The 21319-nt window shown below is 49.5% G+C and overlaps 1 protein-coding gene and 1 long non-coding RNA gene across 2 annotated transcripts in view; one reads left to right on the forward strand and one right to left on the reverse strand.

Annotated features, from left to right (window-relative positions):
- Window positions 1-6223, forward strand: part of LOC147122518 (broad substrate specificity ATP-binding cassette transporter ABCG2-like) — a 96401-nt gene extending 90178 nt beyond the window's left edge. The window contains exon 16 of the mRNA XM_086006128.1: window positions 5155-6223. Within this exon, the coding sequence (XP_085862254.1) occupies window positions 5155-5302 (148 nt within the window). The 3' untranslated portion in view covers window positions 5303-6223. The remainder of the gene's footprint in view (window positions 1-5154) is intronic.
- LOC147122519 (uncharacterized) overlaps window positions 1-21319 on the reverse strand; it is a 67906-nt gene that overhangs the window by 37119 nt on the left and 9468 nt on the right. The gene's annotated exons all lie outside the window — the stretch shown is intronic.

Below are 21319 nucleotides of genomic sequence, written 5' to 3' on the forward strand. Positions count from 1 at the left end.
CTGTTGTCACAGGAAGATACGCAGTAAGAAAAAAAATTGGAGGGAGCATTGCTCAACCACCCCCCCCCCTTTTTTCCAGTTGAACTGAACTCCAACATGAATTAGTGCATTCAAGAGAAGAGGGAAGGAAACTGTGGGGGCGGTGAGAAGGGAGGATGGTGGGTGACATGAATCAGTCATTCATGAAAGAAAGACTTATGAAATAATACTGAGCGGCCTGCGGGTGGCGCTGTCCAGGGAGAGTATAAATACTCGGGCACGGGCCCAGCTTGCGCAGGACATTCTTAACAGGAACTAGTGAAGGACACAACTAGGCCTCCATGTTGTAAAACCGTTGATTAAAGCTTTGTTTAATGCTTAGACCAAGTGCCTAGTAGTTTTCTTATGTCAGTGGGGGCAGGAGTAACATCATGGGATGGGGGCAGCCTGGTGGCACAGCGTGCAACACCATGGCGTGCTAGCAAGTGAGCTCATGCTGGAGATCTGCCACTTACTCCCTGTGAGAGGCGCCAATTGAAGATCAGGTCCTTTCCCACGAGCACACAGCAAGGAGAGAGAGAGGGAAGGGGAAAAATCACCCTTGTGTACCCTTTTGCGGGAAGTGTCAGGCCAGATGGCCTTGTCTTCCTTTTCAGCTGGGGATGGTGCATGACGTGGGGAGTCTTAGGTGAGAGAAAAAATAGAAACATACCTTTAACTAGGAAGACCGGAACTGTGACTGTGTAGTTTAAGGGTTTGTACACAGTCATTGCTGGTCATTCATAGAATCATACAGCGCAGATAGAGACATCCAGGGGTCTAAGAGTTTTCTCGAACATACGTTCCAGGAGGTGGTCACCCCACAGCTACAGGAGGTGAAGGAATCGGTGACCATTAGACAGGGTAGGAGGAAGACACCGGTAGTGCAGGAATCCCCCAAGCCAGTGGCACTCGCTAACCGGTTTTCAGTTTTGAATACCGGGGAGGGTGACGACTCCTTGGAGGAATGCAGCAAGAATCAAACCCCCGGCACCACGGGAGATTTGGCTGCACATGGGAGAAAAAGAAAGCGTAGGAATGCAGTAGTCATCGGAGATTCGATAGTTACGGTCACTTGAAATATAGTTTTGATCGAGTAGATAGAGAAAAATTATTCCCTCTGGTGAATGAGTCAATAACTAGAGGTTATAGATTCAAAATTATTGGAAAAAGATCTAGAGAGGAGATGGGGAGAAATGTTTTCACTCGGAGAGTCGTGGGGATCTGGAATGCTGGCGGAAGCTGATTCCATCAATAATTTTAAAAGGGAGTTGGACGGGTTCTTGAGGATGAGGAACTGACAGGGTTACGGACAACAAGCGGGGGTGTGGGACTGAGCACGATGGATCTTTCAAAGAGCCAGCACGAGCACGACGGGCCGAATGGCCTCCTCCTGTGCTGTCAGTTTCTATGAAGTTTCTATATTCACAACTTGAAAGACATCTCATGGGGAGGTGGAATCTTACCTTCGGGAACTGACTGAATGCTAACTGACATGTAATTGCAGCCATACTTTCTAATGAAGCACAACTTTTCGATGTGCTAAATCCACTCCTGATGGAACAAACTGGAGAGACTCGATGAACTGGAGTTGCTCTCCTTCGAGCAGAGAAGGTTAAGGGGAGATTTAATTGGTGTGTTCAAAATTATGAAGGGTTTTGATCGAGTAAAGAAGGAGAAACTGTTTCCAGTGGCAGGAGGGTCGGTAACCAGAGGACACAGATTTAAGGTCATTGGCAAAAGAACCAGAGGCGACATAAGGATTTATTTTTTAATTCAGCGAGTTGTTGTGTTCTGGTAAGGGGCAGCCTGAAAAGGCGGTGGAAGCAGATTCAATAGTAACTTTCAAAAGAAAATTGGATAAATACTTGAAGGGAAAAGAAAATTGCAGGGCTGCGGGGAAAGAGCAGGGACGGGGGGGGTGGTGGTGGCGGGGAGTGGGACTAATTGGGGAGCTCCTTCAAAGAGCCGGCACAGGCACGATGGGCCGAATGACCTCCTTCTGCGCTGCATCATTCTATGAATTGATTACTTTTTTGAAAGATTCCAGATTAAGATCACTACTAACAACTTCAAGTCTCGGGATCTTAGAAACTGGCTAAAAGCATGCAATTTATAAATCACTGGTAAGCGTCTGGATCCTGACTGGGTGGTCTTTCAGGCCCCATCACTGGCTGGCTGATCATTAGAGCATTTATAGGATCTATTCGGTTCCAATCTCCTATCTCTAAGTTTGTCACACATCAAACATACTTTTTTCCTTGATTTTAAAATGGGTTTGATTATTAGAAATTGCTGGACAATTTAAAAAAATTCTAGAGGGAAGATGCAGGGCAGTGAAACACCGCCATCTGGTGACCGAGAGAGGCTACAGTCACCATATCCATTACTTTGTGACATAAGGGCCGGAATTTTAAGTTTTTGACCCAACTGGAGCGGGGGAAAATGGGGGCCGGTAGGGAGCAGGACACCCGAGAGTTCGTAGAAACACAGAAGATAGGAGCAAGTGTAGGCCATTCGGCCCCTCGAGCCTGCTCCGCCATTCAATGCGATCATGGCTGATCATCCAAATTCAGTACCCTGTCCCTGCTTTCTCCCCATATCCCTTGATCCCTTTAGCCTTAAGAAATATATCCAACTCCTTCTTGAATATATTTAATGAATTGGCCTCTACTGCCTTCTGTGGTTCAGGTTTCCCTGCCGCTGTAGAGTTTTAACTCCGCTACGTGCGTGCGACGTCGCGGACAGGTTCCCCGCCCGGATGGCAGCCTGATTGACAGGCTGGCTTCCGGCCGGGTGGGGAATGCTGGACAGGAGGCTACAACATAGGTTGGTGCGAGCCCCGACCTCGGTGAGGGGGGCGGGTGGGGAGGAGGCAGGGTCTGATCCCCGATCCCGGCAGGGGGAGGAGGGGAAGGGTCTGGTGCTGGGGGAAGTCCAGTCCCCGACCCCGGGGGGAGTGCTCAGATCCTATGGGGGGGTCCGATCACCGACCCAGGGGGTTGCCAAGAGGAAGCACTCCTGCAACACCCAGCCCACAAGAAGTGCTCCCCAAGGCTGTGCTCAACTCTCTGCAGCTGCTGGGAATCCCGAGGCCTGGGATCCTTGTCGGCCACAGTTAAACCTGCATAGCAGTCTTCCAGCCTCATTATAATATTCGAAGTGTCAACCCGCCTCCTGGGAGCGAATTGGCTACCCCCCACCTCCATTAAACCTGGAGGTGGGCAGGTTTCAGGGGAGTTGGTGTCAGGATTCACATTTTTATTACTTTAACTTCCCACCCATTTTTTGGGTTAAAGTTCCCCCAATAAAACTGGCATGTGAGGATATCCAAAACTAGGGGCCATAAATATAAGATGGTCACTAATAAATCCAGTAGGGAATTCAGGAGAAACTTCTTTACCCAGAGAGTGGTGAGAATGTGGAACTCGCTACCACATGGAGTGAATCACATAGATGCATAAACCCCGGCATGGTCTGGTTGGGCCGAAAGGCCTGTTTCTGTGCTGTAAATTCTATAAAATGTAACTTGATTTTTGAGCTGTCACTTTAATCATGCAGCAACCAGAATTCCCTATCGGATTTATCAGTGACTATTTTATATTTATGCTCTGCACGAGCCTCGTCCCGCCCCTCTTCATCTCACCCCATCGGCATATCCTTCTATTCCTTTCTCCCTCATGTGTTTATCCAGCCTCCCCTTAAATACATCTTCGCTATTCGCCTCAACCACTCCCTGTGGTAGCGAGTTCCACATTCTCACCATTCTCTGGGTAAAGAAGTTTCTCCTGAATTCCCAATTGGATTTATTAGTGATTATCTTCTATTTATGGCCCCTAGTTCTGGTCTCCCCCACAAGTGGAAACATCTTCTCTACGTCTACCCTATCGAACCCCTTCATAATCTAAAGACCTCCATCAAGTTCAGCATGCATAGGATCAAAACTTATCAGAGAGGGAAATATCTTCAAAATTACTCTGTTCTTGCTCTCAAAATGCATTTTTGTTAATCTTTAGATATGCAATCACTTTCTACTTTGAACCCTAAGGGAGGGAAAATGTAGGGAAGTTTTACAGATGTTCAGCTCATCTGGGGTACGGTAGCGCAGTGGTTATGTTACTGGACTAGTAATCCAGAGGCCTGGACTAATAATCCGCGAGACACGAGTTCAAATGGGGAATTTAAATTCAGTTAGTTAAATAAATCTGAAATTTAAAAAAAAGATAAAATAATAAAGCTAGTCTCAGTAATGGTGACCATGAAACTACCAGATTGTCGTAAAAACACATCGGGCTCGAATTTCCAAGCCCCGTGGAGGCGGGTTTGGAGGCGGGAGTGGGGGGAAAATTACAGAGTCGGGGGGCAGGCCCAACCCGCCTCCATGCCTGTTTCCCAGGGGGCGGGTACCCGACCTGTGCTGGGAGCCGCCTCCCCGAGGCGGGAAGGGGATTAGTGCCAATTAACTGCCTGTTAACAGGTAGTTAACGGGCAGTTTTTGGCCTAATCCCTATTTTTAGCCCTGAAGTGTGGGCTGCCCAATGGCTCCAAACCACACCAAGTTAGCGAGGCGGACCGTCGGGCTGAAGGGCTTGGAGGGTTCGAGATGTCTGGTGTTCAGGTGAGTGATGGGTGCATGAGTGCAGAGGTAAGTGTGTTTGGTGTGTGTAAAGTGTTTAAAGAAGTTTTACTTACCAATGCAGGCTTCCTTCCTTCAGGTCTCGGGAGTCCCTCATCTCACCGGCACAGAAAGCAGAATGGCCGCGAGCTGTCAAAAGTTGCAGCATTCTGCTTTCTGTTCTGGAGAGATTTCTAACTGAGTCTGTGGAGAAGGACTCAAGTTAGAAATCAGATTGTCAGTGTTTGACAGCTTCACAGAGCTGTCAAATGCTGATATTTCATCTGTCAAAAGCTCTTCTAAACTCCAGTGAGTATAAGCCCAATCGACCCAATCTCTCCTCAAACGTCATTCCTGCCATCCCAGGTATCATTTTACTACGTTAAAGGCGCTGTATAAATGCAAGATGTTGTTTTTGTTCAGCGGCAGGTGATATTACCAGAAGACCAAAACCTGCATACTTAATAAATACATTTGTTTTGTGACCGAATAAACATGTTTTGATGCCTTGTGTATTGTAGATGTACTGGAGAGCAATACCTTGCGAGACAAGGAATTGAAGCGACTGAATGGGGCCTGTGGCAGAATCATTTGGCATTGCTGGTGATGATGATCATTTTCTTGATTATTTCTTACATGAAACTCCGATTTATGAAGAAATTCTCATAGGGTTATCGTGCAAGTAGGCACCAACTGAGTTCCTTTTTTTTGGTCTGAGGACCTTTTGTAAGTTGTACTGGAGAGGAGCCCTAGCTCATTCACTGTCACTGATACTTTTTTGTTTGAATTTTGGTAAATTATCTCTCGTGGGTGAATGATCAGCGAGTTAATAAACGATGAATGATCAGCGAGTTAATAAACGAAAGTTGCGTTTAGCGGTCTGTGCCTGTGTACGCGAATCACCAAGCTGCCTTCAACTGCAGTGTCTCGCCTCTGAGATGCTTTATGCCATGCCTATCAAAAATAAAGATATGTCTTTTGGTCCTGTTACAGGAGAGGCCTTCTCTGTACTTCAGAATGCCTTGTTAGTAGGGTTGCCAAGTCTGGTTGGATATATTCCTGGAGATTTCACCACATGATGTCCTGCATCCAACCGCCACCAAACTCCCCCACCATTGGTCGCCCGACACATCCATCCTTGCGGTGGCCCGCCTTCCCACGGCCAATCGGAAAGCGATCACACTCTTCCCTACCCGAGTGTTGAAACATTTTAAAACGCAATTTTTTTTATTCCCCCCCCCATATGATTTTTCTCCCAGGTTTTTGCTCCCAGTCAGTGTCCTGGGGATTAATCTTTAATTCCTGGAGACTCCAGGGCAATCCGGGAGGGTTGGCAACCCTAGTTAGAAAGCATTGTAAATGATCGATTCTATTGCTGCTATTCCTGACAAATGCAAGACATCTTTTGTGCTTTGATGCCACTTTGGAAACTCCATGCTGCTCTGCCGTATACTGCCATCCAGTGGTACAGTTATGTATGAGCGAGAATACTATCATTTTTTTATATATACCTTGTACTTTTGAAATGTAAAATACCGTACTTATAATTAAACTGAAAATACTGTTTGATAATCTTTTGGAAAGACAAAAGTATGTTTAATTTTGTATGGTTAATTATATATTTTTGGGAAAATATATTTTGCAAATTATTTTCATAACCTGTTTAATTTGAAAGCAATCACCTTGTTGGCGGTGATTGTGGTAGTGAAGTAAAACATTCTGTGAATTTTCATGACTTTTGTTGAGGATGCAATGTATGTGCATACCTGGAGTGCAATATAAACTGGCTGCAACATTCACGGGGAAAAATTCAGCATCGCCCCGTTTGGGGCGCGATTATCGGCCGTGCGCAAAGTTTAGCGCCTGGCGCTAATTATCGCCTCCGACTGCACACTTGGCTTTTATCGCCCCTGGAGGTGATTGGAGCCCTAAATCAGTCGCTACACACCTGTCTTAAGGCGCAAAGGCCGAGGAGCGAGGCGCTACCTCAGAGCGCGGGCGCAGCGCAGGTGCTGTCAGTTAGCGATGGAACACAGACACACTGGCGCCGGACAGTTCTTAAAGGGGAGGGTCGATCTTGCTCTCCATCCACACCCTGCTCATTGCAGCCTTGAATCTCAGCCTGGAGAGACCTGTGGCTAAATCTTGCAGCCAAGGACTATGGAGAGGGCCAGGGAGCGAGCACAGCGCTTCAGCGAGCGGGCCTTGGAGGCTCTGGTTGGCGCAGTGGAGTGCAGAAGATCAATACTGTACCCAGAGAGTGGCAGGAGGCCTTTGCCGCGCGAGTACAGAAGAGTGTGGAGGGAGGTGGCACAGAGCGTCTCCTCCAGGAGCATGGTGCCCAGGACCCATATACAATGTAGAAAAAAGTTCAACGACCTCACTTGGGTCGTCAGGGTGAGTAGCTGTTTTTCAATACCTCTCCATCCCTCCATCTCAACCTCACTCTATGGCCAGAGGGTCTTAAAACCCCAATGCCCAACACTCATCCAATACCTATGGCCCTCTCATGAAACACACACGCACATTCCACACTTTGCATACAGTAAGGGCTATTCACCTATGGGAGGCACATCAGGCAAGACCATGGCTACATACAGTAAGGGCTATTCACCTATGGGAGGCACATCAGCCAAGACCATGGCTGTATATTTATTCAGACGCTGTCCTTTTTCTTGCAGGCCAAGCTATCTCATAATAGGAGACAGCAGCAACGGACGGGTTAGGGTTGCAAAATTCCAGGAATTTTTAAAAGAGGAAACTTTCCATGGGAATTTTCAGGAATTTTGGGAATTTACGGGAATTTTGAGGTTTTTTTGCACACTGATGGTTTTTGTCTTTGTCATCAAAATAGACATACTGTTCCATACAAATAAAAACAGGCTTTCAAAACTTTATTTAGGTTATAATTTTTAACTTTACTGAACCCCTACAAAAAAGACCCATCTAAAATAAAATAAAAAGAGCGTCAGCTTATTTAGTCTGTAATTTGTCCTTATTTTGTCCCTTTGAGTCTTCTATTCATGAGTCTTCTGAGTCTTCTACTCATCATTGCTCCTCCTGATTCTCTGACTCTGGCTCTGACGTGTCCATTTCCTCCTCTGTGTCACTGTCTAGCTGTGTGGTGGACACTTCTGTATCTGGCTCAATAAGTTGTAGGTTCGCCCGGATAGCCACCAGTTTCTCCACTCTCTTGTTAGTCAGCCTGTTGCGCACCTTGGTATGCGTATTCCCAAAAAGTGACCAGTTTCGTTCAGAGGCCGCTGATGAAGTTGGGATTTGGAGTATCACCGATGCAATGGGTGACAGGGCCTCAGATGCACAAAGTCCCTTCCACCAGGTATGTGCACTGATATACTTGCATGATTCCCATATCCCGTCCCCATTCCAAAGACCTTGCTTGATAGAGAACTTTGCCAGACTTCCCAGAACTTTGCCCACGTCCAGATTGAGGTGGCCTGAGAGGGTAGAAATCACACTGTAAGCGTTGTTGATCTGTTCTCCAGAAAGTATTGGTCTCCCAACATGCTTTGGGTCCAGCATGTATGCTGCAGCATGAATCGGCTTGACACAAAATTCTTGACACGTCTGTATGAATTGAACAATTGCCTTCTCCTCTGCTTTGAGCAGCAGGGATGTGGGTAGGGCATGTTGCGTTTGCAAAGATAATCCAGAGATCGCAAGCAGAGTTCAGTTCATGCTGCTTTTATCATGGCTGCCACACACACACACTTCCAGGCACAAGTAATCGAATACCTATACACAATACAATGATAACAGCACTATCAAACTCCATGTGCTCAGGCCAAGGCAATCGAGTACCTATCACCGATGTCAGACATAACATTTCCTCCCCCTTCACAGAATTTCAAACATGAAATGTAGTGACAAAGTCCTGTAGGTGGCCAGGGCGAGAACGTGTACGAACAGGCCGAGGTGCGGACTGGTGAAGAGCAGGCTGAAGTGGGGACTGCTGAGGAGCAGGCTGAGGCACAACATCTGCTTGGGGGTTGGCTGGCTGAGCCACATATGCATCCCGCCACTCTGGGGGTAAGGCTTGGGGATTAGGTCCGTATAATCCCGCATCAGGGGGTGCTGGCACCTTCCGAAGGTGGCTGGCATGCCACTGAGAGCCGTCAGTGAGGCAGAAAGTGGCTGGTCCAAGTTGGCGGCTGATTTGGAGAGGGGAGGACCAGAATGACGCCATCTTATTATTGCAGTGAGGCCTGCGGGCTCTGACCCAATCGGAGACTGAGATGTTGGGTGCCTTGGCCCTCTTCGACTGGTCGAAGCGGAGTTTCATCTTCTCCTGCTGTCTAGCGACTGTGGCTTGAGCCGGTGGAGCAGGGCTCTGAGCTAGCGAGGGGCGGAGCCTGCCAAGGGGCAGCATGAGCTCACGGCCTAGCATAAGGGATGCGGGTGAGACCCCTGTAGTGGAATGCTGGGAGGCTCTGTAGTGCAGCAGTGTGTGGAGGAGGGCCTTGTCAAACGCACACCCCTGGGATAGGTGTGCTCTGAGGCCATTTTTCAGTGTCTGGTTAAAACGCTCCACCCCCCCATTTGACTCGGGGTGGTAGTACGCTGTGTGACGGATGCCCTTGCTCTCAAGGTAAGAGGAGAGTTCCGAAGAGACCATTTGGGGGCCATTGTCTGTGGTGATGGCCTTTGGATGCCCCCAGCGGGAGAAGAGGGACTCAAGGATATCAATGATGACCAGAGAGGTGACGGAGCCCACGGCAGTGACCTCTGGCCATTTTGAGTGCAGGTCATAGGTCACCACTAGGAACCGTTGATGGTGGGGGACACCATGGATCTCCCCGCAGACGTCCAGCTGCAGGTGCTCCCAGGGCTGAGAGGGCCAGGCAAGGGGTTGCAGGGGTGGAGGAGCTTGGTGGTCAGTCTTGCAACTTAAAAGGCAGGCTGCACAGTCCTTGACCAGGGCCTCGATTTCCCTGTCGATACCCGGCTACCACACTAGGTCTCGGCATCGTTGTTTGAGCTTCACTATGCCCAAGTGGCCCTCGTGCGCCATCGATAAAACACGCGCACGAAGGGCACTTGGGACCACAGTGCAGAGCCCACGTGCAACACAGGAGTCATTCGAGCAGGAGAGCTCCTCCTTAACTCTGGAGTAGGCAGACAGTTCCTCAGGCACCTTGTGAGGCCAGCCATCTCTGATGAAGGTGCACAGCTGTGAGAGGGCCAGATCCTGTTCAGAGGCCTCTTTGAGCTCCTGGAGAGAGACTGTGGTTTGGAGAGGCGTGTGCAGCATCTGGACGATATCCTGTTCCACATGGTCAGACCCGACGAGTGGGGCTGGGGCAGAGACAGTGCGGGAGAGCAGATCTGCAACAACATTGTCACGTCCTGGTGTGAACTGGAGACTGAAGTTGTATTGGCGGAGGCGGTCAGACTAGCGGTGTAGACGTAGTGGTCTGTGGCCCGTGCCGGATGTCGACATCAGGGCAGTGAGAGCCTGGTGATCGGTTCGCAGGGTGAAGGCACGGCCATACGTGTACAGGTGCCACCGCTCACATGCCCAGACGCACGCCAGCGCCTCACGCTCGCCTACTGAGTACTTCTGTTCGGTGGGGCTGAGGGCACGGGAGGCAAAGGCGATTGGTTTCTCCACTCCATTCTGTATCTGCGATAACACCGCCCCCACAGCTGCAGCGGACGCGTCGCAGGTGACGAGGGTGGGGCTGGCGACGTCAAAGTGAGCCAACACTGGAGGCGACGTGAGCTGCGATTTGAGGAGGCGAACAGCTTCCGTACAGGCTTGTGACCACACCCAGGGCTCATCCTTTCACAGGAGCTGGCGTAGTGGTGGCTGAGTACTGGGGCAAAAGCTTCAGGTAGTACCCAGTCATGCCAAGGAAGGAGGCAACCTGTGCTGCAGAGCTAGGTTCTGGGATGCTGTGAATGGCATCCACGTTTGACTGGAGTGGGGATATACCATCAGCCGACAACCGAAACCCCACAAATTCGATCTCTGAAACAGCAAAGACACACTTTTCGCCATTCAGTGTGAGCTTGTGTTTTGCTAGAGCCGTGAAAACTGCGAAGGCGTTCGTCGTGAGTGGAGGTCGAGGGCCCATGCACGACGATGTCATCCAGGTAGATGGCCACCCCAGGAATGCCCGCGAGCACAGAGGACATCACCTTTTGGAAGCAGCTGGGTGCAGAGCTAAGTCCAAATGGCATCCTGGTGTACCGAAAGACGCCAGCATGTGTCACAAAAGCAGCGAAGTCCCTGCTGCTGGGGTGGAGGGGAACCTGTAGATAGCCCTGTCGAAGGTCCAGTTTCGAGAACAGGATGGAACCATAGAACTGCGCTGTGAGTTCCTCTGACGTGGGCAGTGGATATTTGTCAGGGATTACGGCCTTATTCACTGCTCGAAGATCGACACAGACGCGTAGACCACCTGACTTTTTCGTTGCGACCACCAGGTTGGAGACCCATGGGGAGGCATCAACTGGTTCGATGATGCCAGCTTCCAGTAGCTGCTTTAGTTCAGCTGTGACCCCGTCATGGAGAGCAAGCGGGATGCGGCGCAGTGGCTGAATGACAGGGGTAACGGTGGAGTCAACCATGGGCTGGTGGGTGAAGGCAGTCAGGCAGCCCAGACCCTCGAAGAGTGCTGGCCATGTTTGGCGCCACGGTGAGGCGACGTGCAGAATCGCAGACCCGCCGGTGTCCAAGAGAGAAAAACCCAGGTCAGTGAAAAGATCCAGTCCCATCAGGTTAGCTCCTTGGCGTGCCACATGAAAACAAAGATCTGGCAAAACTTTTGTTCCAGTGAGGTTGACTGAGCCCACTAGTCCAATTTTCGAATTACCATACCCGCAAAGGGCAGTGGAGGGCGCAGAGAGTGGCAGGGAGCTGAAAAAGCGTTTGAATGTGTCCACATTCAGCAGTGAGATGCTGGCACCGGTATCCAATAACAGAGGGATGCACACATCATTCAGGTTAATTGTGCATGACTTGTAAGCCACTACTGGCCCAGAGCTCACGTTGTGAATTATAGGCCAACTGCTTGAGGACTGAGAGTGTTCATCTGTAGCAACAGGAGCAGAGCGGCAGACCTTGGCAAAGTGATTTTGTTTTCCACAATTGCGACAGGCTTGGCCGCGCGCGGGGCAATTCTGCGCTCTGGTAGCATGTGAACGAGATCCGCAGTTTCCACACTGTTGCCGCGGTAGCGCACGTTGCTGCCGTCGCGCGAGCATTACCGTGTCAGGGCTGTCGGGGCCGAGGTCGCCGTCACTGTGTGTGCTAGTTTCGCTGCACATTTGGCTGCAGACTCCACTTGAAAGGCAATGTTGACTGCCTGTGACAACGACAGATCGTCGGACTCGAGTAACAGTCTTTCACGCACTCTCACGTTATTGGTGTGCTCTATTAGTTGATCACGCACCATCTCATCTTGTAGCGCACTGAACTTGCACGAGCTAGCTAACCCCCTCAAATTAGCCAGTATTGATGCACCGACTCGCCGGGAAGTTGGTGACGCTGTCTAAAAATGAATCGCCGCAGGAGGGCACTTTGTGGGGCAGAGAAGTGTGTGCTTAACAGGGCCACAGCCACATCATACGTTTGAATTGAGTTTGCTGTGCATAATGTCCCAAGAACACGCTGGCCCTCCGCTCCCAAGCAATGGGATAACAGTGCCTTTTTCCGAGCCATACTCACAGTTTCTAGTCCAAGAGCAATGAGGTAGGTTTCAAAGGACTGTAACCAGCGAACCCATGGGATCGGGGGCTCACCTGGTAGTGCAAGGAAGGGAGGAGGTGGTGGAAGAGAGATTTCAGCCATCCTTGTCGCCAAATGTTGCGTTTGCAAAGATAATCCAGAGACCGCAAGCAGAGTTCAGTTCATGCTGCTTTTATCATGGCTGCCACACACACACACTTCCAGGCACAAGCAATCGAATACCTATACACAATACAATGATAACAGCACTATCAAACTCCATGTGCTCAGGCCAAGGCAATCGAGAACCTATCCCCAATGTCAAACATAACAGGGCAATGCTGATTTGTTCTTTTAAATCAGCAAAAAGCCTGAACATCTGACAAGACAGCGTCATCTCCTTCAATCTGAGCAATTGCAGATGCTACTGGTGAGAGTAGTTTAAGGCTGCTAACCACTCTCTCCCAAAACACATCGTCCAGCAGTATTTTCTTGATGGTGGTTTCCATATCCCCAGACTGGGATATTGCCATTTCTTGCAGTGACTCCTTACCCTCCAAAAGGCTGTTGTACATTATGACAATGCCACCCCATCTAGTGTTGCTGGGCAGCTTCAGTGTGGTGTTCTTGTTCTTTTGTCATTTGCTCGGAGTTGTAGGTTGCTGCAACTACCGGTTTTCCCCTGACATATTTAACAACTTGCTTGGCTCTCTTGTACAGTGTTTCCATGGTTCTCAAACCCATGATGTCCTTGAGGAGCAGGTTGAGCCCATGAGCTGTGCACCCAATAGACATAATATGAGGGTAGGTCTCCTCCACTTGAGCCCAAGCAGCCTTCATATTCGCAGCATTGTCAGTAACTACTGCAAAGACCTTTTGTGATCCAAAATCGTTGATGACCGCTTTCAGCTCATCAGCAATGTATGTGCCTGTGTGTCTGTTGTCCTTCGTGTCTGTGCTCTTGAAGAACACTGGGAGAGGAGTGGAGACAATGTAGTTTATGATGCCCTCCCCTCGTACATTTGACCACCCATCTGAGATAACTGCAACACAGTCTGCCATTTCTATCATTTCTTTGAGCTTTCCTTGGACTCTGTTATACTCAGCCTCCAGCAAATAAGTAGACAAAGCATGTCTGGTGGGAGGACAGTATACAGAGTGAATAACATTGAAAAATCTCTTCCAGTACACATTGGCTGTGAGCATGAGGGGTAAGCCTGTCACATATACAGCTCGAGCAAGGCACTCATCTGCATTCTTCTGGCTATGGTTATCCATTGTATCAAAGAACCTTCCAAGTGGGCCAGGAGTTGCTGATGATAAGGAGCCTGATGCTGAGTGAGAACCATCATCTTCTTGAATGGAAGCAGAGGAACTCTGGGCTGACTGCTGTGAGCTTTGAGTGAAGTTGTTGCATTTGGATAAATGCTGCTGCATCTTTGTGGCATTCTTTACATATGGCTTTGTACAGTGTTTGCACATGTACACAGTCTTTCCATCTTTAATGCCTGGGGTAAAATGCTTCCACACATCCGACGGTAAACGTGGCATTGTTCTATGCAGAAAAATAAAGGGCATTCGTTTCTGTGTCGAACTGTGGTCGATCAGCACGATTGCAACATGGTGAGTAAATTTTTCCTGGTGCTCCATGTGGTGGAAGCATGACCTACATCACCAATAGAGGGAGCTAATCGCTCATTCACTCATCCAACCAATCAGGACACATTTGTTCACCGTCACACACAAAATTTATAATTATTAAAACAAGCCAAGTAAGAAGATAAACATATATTGATTAAGAAATTCCTTTTAATTAAGATTCCATCTCTGTTAGTAATTTTAAGAGAGGGCCTGTTGAAAAAAAATGAAAAATACAAAAAAAAACAATATTATGCTAGCATGTGCTTTTTTGGGCAAAATTCCCAAGCTCAACTTCCCATGGAAAATTTCCGGAAATTTACCGAAAACTTTCCACCCCTTTGCAACCCTAGGACGGGTGGAGGGCGGCCTCAGCTGCAACCCTTCAGCGATCTTGAGGCGCACGTCCAGAGGATTGTGGCAAGTCGGGTGATCGGTCCCGTCACCACTGGAGACGCCGACCCCGTTCTGGACAGCAATGGTAAGGTCATCATCACCTTTTTGTCCTCTCTCCTTCCACTTGTCCCTCACAACACCAGCCTTTGACACTTTCAATGCAACTTACTAAATCGCCGCACTCATTCCTCCCTTACTGCCACCCTCACCTCATGCTAAAGCCACTCTTGTACCTCCCTGCTTTCAGATGGTGATTCACCAGCTGAGGAGACGGGCCCTCAAGCTGTCAGTGGGAGTGAAGCTGCAGGCAAGGAGGAAGATGAAGCCGGAGCATCAGCGCCACCCTCTCCCGAGGAAGCCCATGCCCACACTGGGAACAAGCCTTCCCTGGAGGGGAGCAGGGGGGACGGGTCTGATGAGGGTGAAGCTCCAGAACCCAGCGGGCTGCAGCAAAGCGATGGGGGTAGGGAAGCTCGGGGGCCTTCTCCCCGGAGGGAGAGTATGCCAGTGAGTCCTACTGCACTGGACGCAGAGGAGGAGCGGCTCATCGCTGAAATGAACACCCAGGCGGTGGACATGCACACTGAATCACTGGCAAGGAGTGTGGAGCACTCTGCGTGCTGCACAGGTGGATGCCACACAAATGTTTAGTGCTGCAATTCAGTCACTGGCTGCCATGACCCCATCTCTGACTGCTTTCATGCAGACTCAGATTGAGGCCACGCGAGCACTGACTGCTGCCATCCTCGCTGGGTCGGACACATTTCCCCGGGGCTCTCACCGCGCTGCAGCAGGCCAGCAATCTGTGCTCCAGCAGATTGCTCCGGATGCTGAAGTGCTGCCCCTTGGGAGTGCCAGTGTGTCGGTCGAGCAGGGAGTTGCTGTCCTCTCTCAGGATGACAGCATTCCTGCTGCCAGCACTGTCACTTCTCCACTGCACTTACCACCACCTGTAGGACAGACTGCTGCCGCCCATGCGGAGTTGGTGCTGTCTGCAGCCGGGCCCTCCAGGCCCAGAGCTGGTCGAGGCCGTCCCTCAAGGGCATCTGCAGTCTCAGTTTCTGACAATCAGCAGCCTTCCACCAGCCTTGCTGCAACCACTGGGGTCCCATTACGGAGCAGCAGTAGGGTGGGAAGGGGGGAAGTGTGCAAGGGAAGGAGATCACCCTCGAAGGGCAAAAAGTAGGAGGTGTGACAAAATGTTGGTCATTTTTTTATTAAAGGCTGAGGTTCGTGGTCAAACTTTTGTTCAGTGTTTTGGACATTATCTCCAGGTTGTGAGGGCCAGTTATGTTAATTACTTTTTTTGTGTTTCTTTCTATTAGTTTGTCATGAGGAAATGATGAGTTTTGTAAAATAAATAAGTTTTTGTATTCAAAATGTACGTGTTTGGTCTTTGGAATCATTGCTGCCTTGGCCGGCTTAGGGGTTGCGGGTTTGTTTCATTCATGTTGTTCTCAATGGCAGAAGCTATTTCCTCAGCAGGGGCCTAGAAGCGGCTTGCTATCAGATGTTGACGGACGGCCCTTCCAGTTTCTACATTGTGGGCCTCCCTCCCGCCTTGGTGCTGCTGATGATCATCCTCCTCCTCTTCCTCTGGTGGTGCTCCAAGGCCTGGTGGCATTGGCTGGGTCCTGAGGATTGCAAGGTTATGCAGCACACAACTATGAAGAGGGAGACTGCTCAGGCGAGTACTGCAGGACTCCTCCTGAGTGGTCCAGACAGCAGAACCATTGCTTGAGCACGCCGATTGTGTGCTCAACGATGTTCCTGGTAGCGAGATGGCTCTCGTACCGCAGCTCAGCAGGGGTGTTGGGCGTAAGGAGCGGTGTCATCAGCCAGGTGCACAGTGGATATACCTTGTCCCCGAGAAGCCAACCACGTGGGTGATGCGGTGCCTGGAAAAGTTCTGGCGCAGGATGAATGCATCGTGGCTGCTGCCAGGATAGTGGGCATTGACGGCGAGTATCAGCTGTCTGTGGTCACAGACCAACTGCACGTTTAAGGAAGGGAACACCTTTCGGTTGCGGAAATCCTCTGCATTCTCATGCAGAGCACGCAAAGCCACATGCGTGCAGTCAATGACATCCTGCATCATGGGGAAGCCCGGTATCCTCGCAAAGCCCATTGCGCATTCATGCTGTTTGGCCGGGGTCATGGGGAAAGAGATGTACTCTTGTCTCCTTTTATAGAGGGCATTTGTGACCTGACGGATGCAACAATGGACCACGAACTGGGAGATACTGGCGATGTCCCCAGTAGCTGATTGAAATGAGCCGGTGGCATAAAAATTCAGAGCCACTGTGATCTTCACTGCCACCGACAGAGACGTCCTGGTCCTCAGTTGAGGCTGCAAATCTGGCTGCAGCAGGTGGCAGAGCTCAGTGACCACCCCCTTGCTGAAGCGCAGCCTTCGCAAACACGGCTCATATTAACGTAGGAGAATTGTTGGCGAAATACCCTGGGAGGGTAAGGTCTCCTGTACAGAGGCCTGTTGGCCCTCCTCCGTCTGGCCATGATTGCCACTCTCTCTCTACGTCTCTGTGGCCTCCGATTCTGCTGGCGCAGGACGACGCCCCCAATCAGCCCCCATAGTCGCTTGGCAATCAAAGTTATGAAGGTCAAAAAACAAAGTACCTGCAAAGTTATGCTCAGTAGCCAAAACTACTTCACACAGCGTTGACTCAATGCTGAAGTCTCTCTTTCTCTCTCTCAGAATATCTCTCTCAGAACAAGTGGTGCAAAAATGTTTACCACAGAAAAAGCCAGGAAGAGGCCCCCTTTAAATAGCGCCCCCCCAACGACTGGGAAGCGTTCCAGCCTACCTGTCATTGGTTGCGCCAGGCGGAAAGGATGGGGGCGCCACTCAATTTCCATTCCGGGGCGCCACAAGAGCGTTGCATGCTCGAATGACGGCAAGATCTGCGTATTCAGGAGATCGGGGCGGTATTGTTTAGCGCCGCTGCAAAATGTCCGGTCAATTTCGTGAGAGGCGCAGATATCGCCGTGCCCGGGTGCTAGTTGCTTTGTGCCCCATTAGCGCCCTCTTAAGGCGCTAACGGGAGGTGCAAACCAACTGAATTTTTCCCCCATAGTGTCTGAGTTGAAACAGTGTGTGTGTGTAATGTGTGCCTATCTCTGTATCTCCTCCTGCCCTACAACCCTCTGAGATCTCTGCGCTCCTCCAATTCTGGCCTCTTGTGCAGTCCCGATTTTAATCACTCCACCATTGGTGACCGTGCCTTCAGCTGCTTGGGCCCCAGGCTCTGGAATTCCCTCCCTAAACCTCTCCACCTCTCTCTCCTCCTTTAAGTCGCTTCTTAAAACCTACCTCTTTAAACAAGCTGTTGGTCACCTGCCCTAATATCTCCTTATGTGGCCCGTTGTCAAATTTTTTTGATTACGCTCCTGTGAAGCACCTTGGGATGTTTTACTATGTTAAAGGTGCTATATAAATGCAGGCTGTTCTTGTAGTCAATAATGCGATAACGCAATGGCCTGTTATTTGAGGTCAGTGGCGAAGCATCAGAACTTTCTGACGAGAGGTCATTGACCTGAAACGTTAACTCTCTTTCTCTCTCCACAGATGCTGAGGGCTCGATTTTGTCAATGGGGAGCTTTTGGAGGCGGGAACTCCCACTTTTTGGGTTGTAGTCCCGCCTCCATCGACTTGTGGCCAACCCACGCTATTTTCCCTTGATTGACCTTGTTAAGCCCGCCCAGCGGGCTCAGCAGGCCAATTAAGGGACACCTGGTTACTGGTGACGTCAGTGATTGACATTTCATCTGTCAAGAGCTTTTGACAGATGAAAAATCAGCGTTTGACAGCTCTGTGAAGCAGTCAAACACTGACAATCTGTCTTCTAACTTGAATCCTTCTACTCAGACTCAGTTAGAAAGCTCTCCAGACCAGAAAGCAGAGGCTGCAGCTTTTGACAGTTCAGCGGCCATTCTGCTTTCTGTGCCGGTGAGCTGAGGGACTCCCGAGAACTGAAGGAAGGAAGCCTGCAGGAGAAAGTAAAGGTAAGTAAAACTTATTAAAACACTTTACACTTACCTCACACACTTACCTCTGCACACTTGCACCCATCACTCACCTGAACACCAGACATCTCGACCCCTCCAACCCCTTCAGACCGACGGTCTGCCTCGCTAACTTGGCGTGGTTCGGAGCCGTCGGGAAGCCCACACTTCAGGGCTAAAAATAGGGATTAGGCAAACAACTGCCTGTTAACTACCTGTTAATAGGCAGTTAATTGGCACTAATCCCCTTCCCACCTCGGGGAGGCGGCTCCCAGCACAGGTCGGATACCCGCCTCCTGGGACATTGGCACGGAGGCGGGTTGAAGGCGGGGATGGGTTCCTGCCCCCCCCGATTCTGCAATTTTCCCCCCACTCCCGCCTCCTCGTGGCTTGGAAAATCGAGCCCTCTGAGTGTTTCCAGCATTTCCTGTTTTTATTTCAGATTTCCAGCATCCGCAGTACTTTGCTTTTGTATTCGTTTGCATCCCTGTGGATGAGTTAAAATGAATTAAATACATTGCCATTCTTTTTTCCCCTTTTCAATCGTCTTGCTTTATTACTCCCCTAAAAGGTTTGGCTTGTCCATGGGTGTTAGTTACCTTGTACACCTCACCTAGATGGCCATTTGACATGTCTGAGACTAGACAGGGAGGGTTAAGCTATTCAACAAGGGCAGAGGGAGGGGAGGAGATGGTTGTCCTCACCTAGCATCCATCATGTACATTTCCAGCGAGACATAGCTGGGGACACTGGTATCTGAGGTCGTGACCTCCTGCGACTCTAGCTAAGTCATCATGGAGCAGGAATCGGCACCGGGACCTTCATGGTGTGGCTCATTTGGCATCACTGTATCACTTCAGAAAGCGTGTGGTACAAAATTGATGGGTATAAAAAGACCAGCTGGTCCATCAAGCCTGCCCCACACCTCATGGTGGCTGGAGCATTGTGACAAGACACTTTGATAAGGACATAGGAACAGGAGGAGGCCATTCAGCCCCTCGGGCCTGTTCTGCCATTTAATTAGATCATGGCTGATCTGATTCTTAACTCCATCTACCCGCCCTGGTTCCCTAACCCTTAATACCCTCGCCCAATAAAAATCTATCAATCTCAGTTTTGACATTTTCAATTGACCCCCAGCTTTTTGGGGGAGAGTTCCAGATTTCCACTGACCCTTTGTGGGAAGTTCTTCCTGACGTGACTCCTGAACGGCCTGGCTCTAATTTTAAGGTTATGCTCTTTCGTTCTGGACTCCACCCCCCCGAACCGCCAGAGGAAATACAGTAGTTTCTAACGACTCTATCGAATTCTTTAATCATCTTAAACTCCTCAATTAGATCACCCCTTAATCTTTTATACTCGAGCGAATACAAGCCCAGTCTGTGCAACCTGTCCTCATAATTTAAGCCTTTTAGCCCCCGGGGTCATTCTGGTGAATCTGGGCTGCTCCCCCTCCAAGGTCAGTATATCCTTCCTGAGGTGCGGGGCCCAGAACTGAACGCAGTCACTCCAGGTGGGGTCTAACCAGAGCTCTGTGCAGCTGGAACATAACTTCCACCCCTTTGTAATCCAGCCCCTGGAGATAAAGGTCAAATTTCCATTACCCTTTTTGTGGGTTTTTTTTGTACCTGTGCACTAGCTTTTGGCAATTTCTGTACAGGGGCATCAAATCTCTCTGCTCCTTCACCGTTCCTAACTTCTTGCCATATGGACAATGGAAGAATCACTTGCATCGCCTGAGCTATGTATGGCTCTCCACTGCTCTGCACAGTGATGGTCAGCAACCCCTTTGACCAAGGCAGAAGGAGGCATCACACCTGAGCACAGTCATGTCATCATCTAACCCTTGCACATGATTTTCAGACTTTGCTGGACCGTGCTGTGCGCAAATTGGCTGCCAGGTTTGCCTACAAAACAACAGCAACTACACTTCAAAAATTATCCATTGCCTTTGAGGCACTTTGGGGCATTCTGTGGGTGCTATTGAATTGCAAGTATGTTCTTTAGTGATTGAGCAGCAGGATAATAACTGAATCAGATGCAAGTCTCTTTTCCTCTGTTCTGAATAACTGTGATAGTGTTTTGATTTCAATTCAGTTGAAATAATGGGCCATAATTTGCTGTCCAAATAACGGTGAGGCTAATGACGTTCGCTGTTATTTTTCCACAAACGCTACAGCAACTACAGGCAAGAGGCAGAGGCTCGGTTTAATGCGGAAATCCAAAAGTTCCTGTCCGAGTTGCTTCTCGAAAACGGCATCTTGCTGTCTGACTCACCATTGAAAGGCATTGAATGGCGTGAAGTTGCTGTATTTGCGCGGTAGATACGAACTAAACTCGCCACAGAAAGTTAGGTCTTGTCCATTTCAGTCTAAGTGCTCTTTTAATGATGTGATAAGTGTTAATTACTGCCAAACAACCTCTGGCACCGAAAATTAACCATTACAAGTGTGGAGTCTCATTCCTTCAGGTTTTAATTGCTGGAGTTTTAAAAATGTAAATTAAAAAAAATATTTTCCTTTCTCTCTTCATTCAATCTTTCTCTCCCTCTTTATTTCTCTTTCTGTACCTGATTTGACATTTGAGTTCACCCACTCTAAGTTTTTTTTGTATTCGTTCCTGGGATGTGGTCATCGCTGGCAAGGCTGGCATTTATTGTCCATCCCTTGAGAAGGTGGTGGTGAGCCGCCTCGAACCGCTGCAGTCCATGTGGTGAAGGTGCTCCCACAGTGCTGTTATGGAGGGAGTTCCAGGATTTTGATCCAGCGACGATGAAGGATCGGCCGATATACTTCCAAGTCAGGATGGTGTGTGACTTGGAGGGGAACTTGGAGGTGGTGGTGTTCCCGTGCGCCTGCTGCCCTTGTCCTTCTAGGTGGTAGAGGTTGTGGGTTTGGGAGGTGCTGCCGAAGAAGCCTTGGCGAGTTGCTGCAGTG

This window comes from Somniosus microcephalus, chromosome 2, assembly GCF_052327205.1.
Source record: "Somniosus microcephalus isolate GS21.2 chromosome 2, FLI_Smic_1.0, whole genome shotgun sequence".
Classification (NCBI taxonomy): Eukaryota; Metazoa; Chordata; class Chondrichthyes; order Squaliformes; family Somniosidae; genus Somniosus; species Somniosus microcephalus.